General features: G+C 45.2%; 2 protein-coding genes across 4 annotated transcripts in view; one reads left to right on the top strand and one right to left on the bottom strand.

The window, feature by feature from the left end:
• Positions 1–3,013: 3,013 nt before the first annotated feature.
• Positions 3,014–3,981, top strand: SNRNP35 (small nuclear ribonucleoprotein U11/U12 subunit 35). The gene has a single exon (XM_053368521.1). The coding sequence runs from the start codon at positions 3,121–3,123 to the stop codon at positions 3,862–3,864; it is 744 nt and encodes a 247-aa protein (XP_053224496.1). The 5' UTR covers positions 3,014–3,120; the 3' UTR covers positions 3,865–3,981.
• A 6,797-nt stretch (positions 3,982–10,778) lies between these two features.
• RILPL1 (Rab interacting lysosomal protein like 1) overlaps positions 10,779–11,544 on the bottom strand; it is a 28,060-nt gene continuing 27,294 nt past the window's right edge. For 2 of the 3 annotated variants that reach the window (XM_053368517.1, XM_053368519.1), the window contains one exon: positions 10,779–11,227. In XM_053368517.1, the coding sequence (XP_053224492.1) occupies positions 11,083–11,227 (145 nt within the window). In that variant the 3' untranslated portion in view covers positions 10,779–11,082. The remainder of the gene's footprint in view (positions 11,228–11,544) is intronic. The other variant, XM_053368518.1, reaches the window with a different exon arrangement.

The following is an 11,544-nucleotide window of genomic DNA, read 5'->3' as shown; positions in this document are numbered from 1 at the left end:
ACATGACTGAAACATCACTGAAGGGGGGGGGGCAGAACAGGGGTCTGCAGGCTTTTTCAATGCATTCCCATTATACTTGATTTCATTGTGTGTGGTGCCCTGTGGAAACAGAAGGCTGCCTGCAGCGTGTATGCAACCACCCTTGACTTTTGTCAATCTCCTGGGGGTTGGACTCGATGACCCTCAGGGTCTCTTTCAACTCTGCAATTCAATTGCATGATACAGGATATTGGGATTCGGAAACCATTTCCAAAGCTGAATGTGGTTTAAAAACTGCCTCCTCCTCATTGTCATGACTGTAAGCAACAGAATACTGACTGGACTGCTATGTACAGTGGTACCTCAGGTTACATACGCTTCAGGTTACATACGCTTCAGGTTACAGACTCCGCTACCCCAGAAATAGTACCTCGGGTTAAGAACTTTGCTTCAGGATGAGAACAGAAATCGCACGGCGCCAGCGAGAGGCCCAATTAGCTAAAGTAGTGCTTCAGCTTAAGAACAGTTTCAGGTTAAGAACGGACCTCCAGAACGAATTAAGTACTTAACCCGAGGTACCACTGTATTGTTTAATGGATAGGACATGTATTGTACAGCTGCTTGTAAATATAACCATTTTTTTTCTTTACCCCCCAAAAAAGGAATTGTACAGTAGTACCTCAGGTTAAGTACTTAATTCGTTCCGGAGGCCCGTTCTTAACCTGAAACTGTTCTTAACCTGAAGCACCACTTTAGCTAATGAGGCTTCCTGCTGTCGCTGCGCCACCAGAGCATGATTTCTGTTCTTATCCTGAAACAAAGTTCTTAACCCGAGGTACCACTGTACTTTCTTACTGACTGGATTCAAAATGTTTTTTGCTGATTTCTGCTTTTTTATTGAGTGGCCCTGAAGGGAGATGGCAGGGCACCACCAATGGCAAGGCAGGCCAAATCAGTCACCTGAGGCACTTGATCCACATTACCCAGTAAAAAGAACTATTTGACACCCTAGAGACCTTTGGGCACAGTAAAACAAGGTTTTGTATTGTGTTGGGCTTAGAAAAACCTGCTTCTTTATTATTATTTAGCAAAATGTATATACTGCTTTTAAAATATATATATATAAAATATCTAAGCAGTTTACATGAAATGGTATAAAATTGCTGTGAACTGCCCTGAGATCTTCAGATGAAGGGCAGTACACAAAATAAATAAATAAATAGATAGATAGATAGATAGATAGATAGATAAAATAAAATAGATTTTAAAATCAGCTGAGTTTTAAAACACACACACACACACACACACACACACACGTATATAATAAAATTACATTTCTAAATTGGGTTGCCTAAACAAAAAAGTATTTAGCAGGCGCTGGGAATAGTACAACGAAGACGCCTGCCTAATAATAATAATAATAATAATAATAATAATAATAATAATAATAATAATAATAAATAACTTTCAAGGCATAATAGGAGGGTGCTGAGGTAAAATCAGGTGTAACGCGCGACCTCTGCCGCCAGGGGGGCCGCGGATACCGCGTCAGGCCAAACGCGTTTCCGCTTCCTGCCCCGCAGATTCGCGCCGGGCTATCGGGGAATTTCTTTCGGCGCGTCCGGGCCGCGGATCGGATACCGCCTTTGAAAATTAACAAACCAACCAACAAGTATTAAGATCCATCGCTCTTCTTGCCAGGTCCAAGGAATCTACTGGTGGCGAATGAGCCGCTGCCAATGAGAAGCCGCCTTGCGAGCTGCCTGCCTGGTGGGCTCCGCCTTGTTTCCTCTGGCAGGTGAGGATTTTCCCCTTGGGAAAAAGGAATCATTGGGCGGGGGCGGCGCTGGCTGCTGGCTGTGCTGGCCCTTCTCGGGGGGGGGGGCTTTTGAGCCGCCGGGGAAGAGGAGGAGATCCTGGGCTGCCAGCGGATCAGAGAGAAGCAGCTTGCTTTGCTTCTGCAAGTTTTCCTTTTTTTAAAAAAAATTATTTTTTATTAACAAACCAATCAGATCACATTAATTCCAAATTATATCAATACATACTAAATTCCAAATATTTAACCGAATTTTTTTTAATTTTTTTTTTGTTGGGGGTACCCATGCTTCCTGCTCAGAAAGTTTTCCATTAGGAGACTCGCCTCCTGCTTCCCGGCCTCTGGGGCTTTGCAAGGCAGGCTGCGTTGTGACAGACAGACGCACACAAAAGGTTAGTTCCACGTGGTGTTAAATCTCCGGATTGTTCAAGCAGAATATTCCTGCACTGGATGCGCAGCTTGCAATTAAAACGCACGACTCTCCCACCAAAGAATCCTGAGAACTAGTTTGTCAAGGGTGCCGAGAGTTGTAGCTCTGTGAGGGGGAAAACTACTGTTCCCAGGGTTACTTTTTTGGGGTGGGGAGCCGTGTGCTTTTGCTGTGCAGTGTGCATACAACCCAAGTCCATTGGTCTCTACATCTGGGCTCTGACCCGCATCAGTTCTCCAGGATCTGAGGCAGAGGTCTGTCCCATCTCCTGCTCCTCAGTCTCCTATGGGAGTTTTCACAGGGGGTTGTTTGCTGCTGTGGCAGCACAAGGTCCTTTGATTCCTTTCCGCTGAGCAGTGCTGAATCTTCTGCAAGGAAGGGAGAGGGAGGTGGGACGGATGAGAGCCCAGTGTGGTGGAGTGGTCAGAGGGTCATACTAGGACCCAAGAGAGATGAGGGTTCAAAGCTGCCCAGAGTGGCTGGGAAAATCCACTCAGATGGGTGGGGTATTATTATTATTATTATTATTATTACTCTTCTCGCTGGGTGACCTTGGACCAGTCACTGCCTCTCAGCCTTTTGGAGAAAAAGGTGAGATTTAAAAACTGCAATAAATAAATACAATACATGAAATTAAGAATGGGAAGAGAAGGATGGTTGTGGAGGAGGGCAATAAGTCAGATCTCTCACCTGCCCCAATTAAATTTTTAAAAATGGAATGAGGAATGTGACAGTAATACAAATATAGTCCTGTAGCAAACCAACACTGACTTGTTTTACATTACAGGTAAGAGGTGTGCTAAATATCATAAATAGATTTTTTTAAAAAGAGGAGGCACAAACGGAAACGGGAACCCTGAAGTCTGGAATGCACTAAAGGCTCCCCCTGCAGACAATGAACGAGTGGACGCCCATTGCAAAAGAGTATGATCCCCTCAAAGCTGGGAGCATTGATGGTACGGATGAAGAGCCCCACGACCAGGCTGTTTGGAGGGCCATGACGGCACGGTATGTCCCCAACCGAGGCGTTTCAGGGGACCCTCACCTCACGCTGTTTGTGGCCAGGCTCAACTTGCAAACCACAGAAGAGAAGTTAAGGGAAGTCTTTTCTCGGTACGGAGACATCCGGAAGATCCGCTTGGTTCGAGACCTAGTCACTGGCTTCTCCAAGGGCTACGCGTTCGTTGAGTTCAAAGAGGAGCGTGCCCTTGTGAAAGCTTACCGAGATGCCAACAAGCTGGTTATTGACCAATGTGAGGTATTTGTGGACTTTGAGCTGGAGAGGACCCTCAAAGGGTGGATCCCTCGGAGGCTTGGGGGCGGCTTTGGTGGCAAGAAGGAGTCGGGGCAGTTGCGGTTTGGTGGCAGGGACAGGCCCTTCCGGAAGCCCATAAATTTGCCTGCCATGAAAAGTGAGTTTTACGGGGAAGGACAGGCGGAAAAAAGAGAAAGAGGTTGGTCCAGGGACTGGAAAACGAGGAACAGAGACCAGAGGCGCTCCGAACGGGAGTGGTCGCGAGGATGGGGAGAGAGAGATGGAGCGCGGCACTCCAGAGAGGAACGGAGCAGAGGCAGAGAGAGGAGAGATCGAAGTCGGGACCGCAGCTCAAAGAAGCAAAGAGATGAAGACAGGCACTGATGGGCCGCTCCCTTCCAGTGCTACGCAGCCACAGAACACCAGTGGATTATGGGAAATTGTGGGCCCATCTTCAAAAGCAAACTGAGACAAAGGCTGGATAACTGGCTCGTAAGCTTCAAAACAGTGGGGTGTTTTCACCATCACGCTCCACTGCACACTTAATGGGTTATCCTGTATGGTGTTGCAGGTTTTGATGAAATTGTTTAGTCGTCTTGCTCACTCTTCTACACCACCCTGTCCAAGCTTTTTGGTGCATGTGACCAGTGATGCACAACATTTGTGGAATTCTAACAAACAGAGCAGAGAAAGGAAATCTCAATTTGACTAAGGGGAATGTAATTCACAGGGCAGGGGAAAGGAGGGCCTACCGTGTATAGGTAGGGAGGGTGGGTGAGGAGAGGAATTTTAGAGAAGCAAGAAAAGGGGCCAGATAGAAGGTTGCTAAACAAAAGGAGATAGAGTAGGCCAGAGGTGCTTAACTTGTGTCCTTTGAGATGCTGCTGGATTGCAGTTCCCATCACCCCTAGACAGCTTGGCCAATGGTTAGGGCTGATGGAAGTTGTAGTGCAGCAACACCTGGTGAACCGCCCATTACCCACTCCTGAGAGAGGCAGTGGGTTGAGGAGCATGTGGTTCAATGGGATGAGAAAAGGAGACACTAAGGAGAAACAAGGGTAGGCCGGGAGGGCTCTCCTGTAGGCCTTTGAGGTGGGAGTGAAATAGAGCAGCAAGACTGGGGACTGGGATAGGGAACCTGGGACCCTCCAGATGTTGCTGGACTACAGCTCCCATCATTCCTGACCACTGGTCGTGCTAGTTGGAGTCCAGTGGTGTCAGGAGAGGCACCAGGTTCCACCAACCTGGGCCTAGGACGTAGGACTGGATTTCTTGTATCAATTTGGATTAAGGAGCCAAACCTTTGCCTGAGGTCCGTGGCGTATAGAAGATGCAAAAACAGACAACCTCTTGTTAATCCAGAAATAGTTTATTTAGAATATTAAAAAGATCTAGTGTTAACATAGCCCTATACCCGCTCATTCCCTCCAAACATGCTGTTTATTGCCTCTTTTTACCTTACAGTACCCTGAATCTTTATTAAAGATACACATTCACTCCTTTTGCATATCACACAGTTGTGTGCTAAGCCTTATCAGACAATTGCATTAAGGGAATGCTCAAGTCTGTGACACTTAGCGAGATGTTAGCGCCTTGCTAGGAACTGAAAGCACATTGGCAACCCCTGTAATATGGGATTGATATGGCATGGAGACTTGTGACTTGTTTTGATGGTGGTTCTTCTGGGGTTTTTTATTTGCCCTGCACACCTTTGAAATGCGCCCTTGGGAGCATGGTTGGGTTTGAATCCAGCCTTTGGGTTAAAAGTGTTTCCCAAGCCCTCCTGTAGTGTAATAAATTATGTAAAACAAGCATCTTTGCAGTGTTTATTCAGGTTGTTGCATCTGTGTGCATGTGATAAAGAGCAAAAATAAAAACAAGCCCCCTTTTAAAATTATAGGACTATGGGGAAACTCAACTTCAGCAACACTTAAGCATGTAAAATATTAACAAGGATTTCCATTATTGCATTCATACTATAGTCCAAAGTGGCTGGTGTCCATTAGGACAGGTAGGCTGTAAAGCAGGAGGCCAACAGGAGGTGGAGCCAGAGCCAATGAAAGGGTGGAACTCACCATAGTTTTGTCTCCATTCTCCCTGCTAAGTCAGCGCCATCTCCCAGGACTGGTCTTAAGAAGGCAGGCAGCTGGCAGCTGCTGAGGGCAGACTGAGATTGGTGGGGCACTGCCCCATTTGCCCTAATAGACAAGCCTCCACTATACACACAGTTCCAATGATGACCTCACGGACAGAAGGCAGCTGCTGCTGATGTTGCTGCACAGGTCGAGTTCTTGGGATACACTGGACTGCCTCTGTTCACAGAGCCATGGAAAATGGACGAGCTGCATATTTGGGGCAGCTCTCTCCACTTCTTCACAAGCAGAGTTTGCAAACAGAGTTTTAAAAAAGAGCTACATGCCAAAAAGCTTTCAAATACAATCCAAAACCTAATCTGTATTAGGAGCAACAAAAAATGCTTTCCAGTTTTCCAAAATACTTCTGATTTAAGAAGAACTGGGGAGGGAAGAAAAATCAAAGAATTGTAAGAATTCGTAGGGACCACAAAGGTCATCTAGTCCAACCCCCTGCAGTGCAGGAATCTTTTGCCCAACATGGGTCTTGAACCCACAACCCTGAGATTAAGAGTCTCATGCTCTACTGACTGGCATGATGTTAAAGTCCTGAAATCCACAGCTTGTGGCAGCCGGGAGGAATTGTACACTCGACTTGAAAACTGCAGGCTTGTAGGGCAGCCTTGTAAATAAATAAATTCACAAAATTTACTAACCCGCACATAATTTTTTTAGGTTCCTAAAGGGTTAATATATTCCGCTGACCACTCCACTGTATCAAGCTTGGAAACACAGGCTAGCATCTTAGCAAGCTCTTAGGAAATATACAGGTTTGTGGGGTGGGGTTTATTCTGTTATGGCTACCATAGAAACCCAATGGGCTAGTGGTGGAGGAACCATGATCTGTCCTTGTCCTCCTCCAGCCCACTAACTTGCTCACAATGTCTTGTGTCATATGGCTACAAATCAAGTTGGTAAATAATACAGGGTTGCTCTCAGGCTTTAGCATTGTGTAGTATTTTATCTCTTCCTCTGCCCTGCTTTGTTTAGCATCTAGCTCATGGAAGAACTCTGGGGAACTCAAAAGCAGGCTCATAACATGACATTTTCGCTGGTTCTGATAAAACAAGCCTGGGGATCCTGTGGCGCTCCTGAGACTCGGTCTACAACTTTCATTATCCCTGGTCGCTGGCCATGCTAGAAGGGACTAAGAGTCTCACTATATCTGAAGAGCCATCCGTTCCCCATCCATGCAATAAAGGGATTTTGCCTATTGGAGTAGTATTTTTAGTAGATCAGCACAACTACCCACAATGTTTAGCTATAGCAATGTCAAGTGATGGAAACCAGACGCAATGAAGCAATAGTTGTCAGTGGTCAGTTTTTGCCAGGCTTCTCCATCTTTTGCAGCTGCACAAGAAAGATAAATTTGGGAGGCAAAGACCCTGCCCCAATCATTGCTTCTGAATTTTGGAAGAACTTTAGCTGCATGGCCTGACATGAAGTAACTGAACATTTAACTGCAAATCTGCTATCAAGCAGCCCAGCTCTTAGCTTGCCTGCAGCCTGGACTAAGCCTATTTACTCAGAGGTTAAATGGGATTTGCATCCTGTGCATGTAGGATTTTAGTTTAACTGAGAAGCAAGTCCCTTTGAGAATCCAAGGGGAACTGCCTTTGCTTACAGGTATTTGGGATCAGTTGGGTCTGCATACATTAGAGAAATCTCAGTCATCCCCTAAACCCATTTTTAAAATTCAGTATTAAAAGCTGCCATATGCCAAGTCATACCACTGGTCCATCTATCCCCATACAGGCTACTGGGAATGGCATAAGCTCTGTGAGCTGAAGACTCTCCCAGCCTTGAGTTATTTTATAGTAGAGAACCCAGTTCTTTTAGGGGGCACTTTAGTACAGTGGTACCTTGGTTTGCATACGTCTTGGTTTGCATACCTTTTGGATTACAAACATGTCAAACCCGGAAGTGCGTGTCCTGGTTTGCAACCTTTTTTTGGGATTACAACCCATTTTGGATTACAAACAAATTATTTTTGGAGGACCCATTGGCGAAAGTGTGCCTATGGTTACAACCTGTTTTGGTTTACAAACGGACCTCCGGAACGGATTATGGTTGTAAACCAAGGTACCACTGTAATTCCAAAATATACATTAGAACAAAGCAATACATTTATTATACCAACCAAAATGTGGACAAAATAACTGTGCTCACAAACTTCTGAGTTCCCAAGAACTCTGCATCAGGGTAGATGCAACTGGAGGATTCATAAGCTTTGCATGCTATTTTGTGACACAGCTAAGAATGGACCCACTGAAAATGAAGCACACAACTAATTTAAATGGGCCCACTCTTGAGTTTAATTCAGTTGAATACCACCCATTTTGGTTGGTTTAATGAAGGTATTGCCTTAATTCAGCCTTCACTGACGTGGTGCAAATGTTCAACTGCAACTCCCATCTGAAGGAATCTGTAGTCCAACAGAATCTGCAGGGCATCAGGTCAGCGCAGGCTGCCCTGTGTGCTGAAATGACTGGAACGAGTGTCTCTCCTTAAGTTTACGAACACTTGCCTTAAACAGGCTTATTCCCAACAGGAAAAGATTTGTTTTGGCCACATAAATGGCTTCTTTAAGGATCAGGTGGGCCCAGGCAGCCGCCAGGCAACACCAGGCCCTGTTCCAAGAAGAGGGTCTTTCACATGAGATAGGAACTCTTCCAGTTGGAAAAACACTGTAAGTAAAAACCCTTACAGCTGAATCGCAGGGCTGTTAGTGACAGTGGCAGCTCTAGAGATACTGGGAGTGTCCACACCACATAAAAACAGTGGCCAAGGAGTCTTGCCAATACTACCAGCCTCCCTTTATATATAGATAGAGTACTGTGATCATCAGAGGCCACCAGAAAGAAATCTTGGTTTGCTTTTTCCGCAACCAAATTAAGACAGGAATTATCAGAGTTAAAGTGATTTTTAGCTCAAAGGTCATCCGGCTAAGTTCTGCTGAGGGAAGGCCCATTGACATTCATGGACCCAAGTTAGTCACGTTCATTATTTTCAGTGGTCTACTCTGCATATGATCAACACCAGATACAACCCTATGCTAGTTTGTGTTCTGGAATGGCAAGCTTTTTTAAAAAAGTATTTTATACACTGGCCCTGCTATGTAGAGAAGATTCACTATGCTATTGGTATTCTACATATGCTATTAGCCCAATGCTGAGAACCATAAGTGTAATTGTTATCTATATAGCATTTATGTTTAACTCAGAAAAATGCTTGAAAATGTTTGATAACCTTTACAACAGTCTGCAATGGATTTGTGGTCCAGAATTTTTTATCCCTGTATTGTAGATGTGAGGCTGAGGGACTAGCAGCTTGGTTAAGGCCACTAAGTAGGTTCATTGTGAAGGGGAGATCTGAACAGGGGACCATCCAGGGCAAAGTCTTAGCTAATATACTGTGTGGAGGAGAAGGGTCTTCGCACAAACCCCTTTCATTATCTCCAATGAATACGTGAGGGGGAAGCAGAAAGCTGGCAGTTAGCTACTACACCAAAATGGGACAATTGACCAACACTGAACAATGACCAATCAAGTTCCCACTGAGTTTGGGGTGGGGGGAGCCCTACACACACATGACATCATTCCATTTCATAGCAAACACAGGTGATGAGCGACAGCATGAATGGAGCCAAAATGAGATTGCTGAGAAACAAGAGGGAGGTAACAATACACTCTGGGAAACCCAGAGGTTTGCAAAAGTACAAGAAAACATCCTCTCTTTTTTTGAAAAGCTCCTGCCTGCCTATTAAATAAATCCCAGTGAAGATGGAGGAGGCTTACCAGCCTCGGAATGTTGAATGCCAGTTGGAAAAGTAATATGGAAAATGGTAGGATGAGGAGGGACCTTCTTGGAGGAAATGGCTGGCTGGAACCTTGATCAGGAACACTCCTGCTGGGAGTGGGGGATACACGGCAACATTTTGTCGCCAGTTTCATTTGTTCTCACTATAATGCCAAATAGGTTGCCAGGGTTGGGGGCACGGCCATTGGCCACATCAGCATCCACGGGACCCCATAGGTGTGAGCTGACTCCTTCATCACACACTTATTTTAAGCATGGGGTAGGCAGGAGATTACATGGAGACTCCTTACATCAACTTTGAAAATATATTTCCTGACCTTGCCAAATGGCACAAAAAGCCTTGGAGGTAGGCAAGTATGTGTGTTACCCACATAGGTGAAAAAAGCACAGTGCGGCAGTTTGACGGCCCTGTCGTCACATCGATAGATCATGAACCATGTAGCAAAGCCACCTCAGGCACAGCCCTAGTGTGAGCAGGGTCCCCAGCGCTGATCACTCAAGGGGCACATTTAAAGCCATATCATACCCCTTTAAACAGTCATGGCAAGAACTACTCTAGGGTGCTGCGAGTTGTTACAAGAGAGTTGTTATGAGATGTCTATTCCTGACACGGAGCTACAATTCCCAGAATGGTTTAGCAATAAATTCTCCTTCGCAGGAAGTCTGAAAATGATAGCTCTGTGAAGGGGTCAGGGGTCTCCTAGCAGCTCTCAGCACCCGTAGCCCATTAGTTCCCAGAATTCTTGAGGAGGACACTACTTTAAACATTTAGTGTGCAGCAGGCTCCATATAGGCAAAATTTGTTTCAAAACTTACTTTTGTTCCCAAAGCTATTTGAAGAGACAACACCTATGTTTTCTGTAGAAGAGACTGCCCTCGCAATGACAGAGGGGGAAGAGGTTAGGATACAAGGAGGAATTTTTAAAAGGGTTAGCATAAATTTCAGATGTTTAGTTTCCATTAATACATCAGAAAATTCATAGCAAAAATGCAAGGCACCGTCACCTTGTACACCATGCTTTAGGCACTATAAATAACAAACCAAAAATAATAATACATAGTCCTGATCCATTTGGAAGGCGATCCAATTCCAGTACGTTGCATTAGTCATTTTCCACCATGGATTCATTCCTGCAAAAGGAAGGTCCTGCTTCAGCTGCAAACAGGACTTGCATTTGAGCATGACAGCTATGACTAGACGCCACTTCTCTAGAACAATCATTAGAGGAAGATGACGGCTGAATGATCATGACGAAGTTCCCATCCCCAATAAATTGGGCAAGGGGAGTCTTCAGACGTTAGCAGGACCTTGAATGCAACTCTTCAGCGACAACATAGATCTCTCTCTTTTGGTTTAAAGTGAACTTTTGTTAAGTGAAGTGAATGCAAGCTTTCAAAAACAACCCACAGGCTTGTTAAATTAGCACACAGCAACGACTCTGCAAAGCCATTGCTTCTACAGAGGCCCTAGGATCTTGCTTTCGGAGTGTAGTCACCAAGTAAACAACAAGGGATTCTGTGTGGAAAAAGAAACCCCTCATTCCAACTGGGTAAGGTGTTGGGAATGGGGAGGAGAGCCATATCCAGGTGCCACAGTTCCTTCATATTTTCTTGTGCTGTTACCATTGCAACCGCAATCCCTGGGCTCCAGTCACAGGTGCTGTAGGGCCTCCAGGCCTTGTTCAGTGTATGCATCGTCTTTGTTAGAGTTGGCCCACTCGCCAAAGGAACTCTGAAAGGGGGCATTTCTCTGCATCGCTGGCGTCCGTTTCTTATCACGGGAAAAGAAACTAAACCTTCCAAGAGAAGTGGGGTGTGGAGAAGAGGAGAGAGAAAAAGGGTGGGAACACCACACAGGTTAAGGCGTTGAAACTTGGAGGAAGGATTTGAAAACATCTTTCAGTGCTAAGGGATGCAACAAACATGGCCAAGCAATGCAAGAAACCAGGCCAAATTCTAACAGGGGAGAGAAATCTCTTGTTTTGGGGGAGACAGGTTTAGAAACAGCCTCTCAACTGGGACAAGAACCACATAAGTAACATTAGTGGAAAAGTGTAAGCCTTCTTTAGGTATTTCTCCATGCCATCATAATATGCTGGATTCCAAGTCACAG

Source organism: Podarcis raffonei, chromosome 16 (assembly GCF_027172205.1).
Source record: "Podarcis raffonei isolate rPodRaf1 chromosome 16, rPodRaf1.pri, whole genome shotgun sequence".
In the NCBI taxonomy this organism is placed as follows: Eukaryota; Metazoa; Chordata; class Lepidosauria; order Squamata; family Lacertidae; genus Podarcis; species Podarcis raffonei.
The sequence above is the reverse complement of the archived record's forward strand: the minus strand, read 5'-3'. Positions and strand labels throughout refer to the sequence as shown.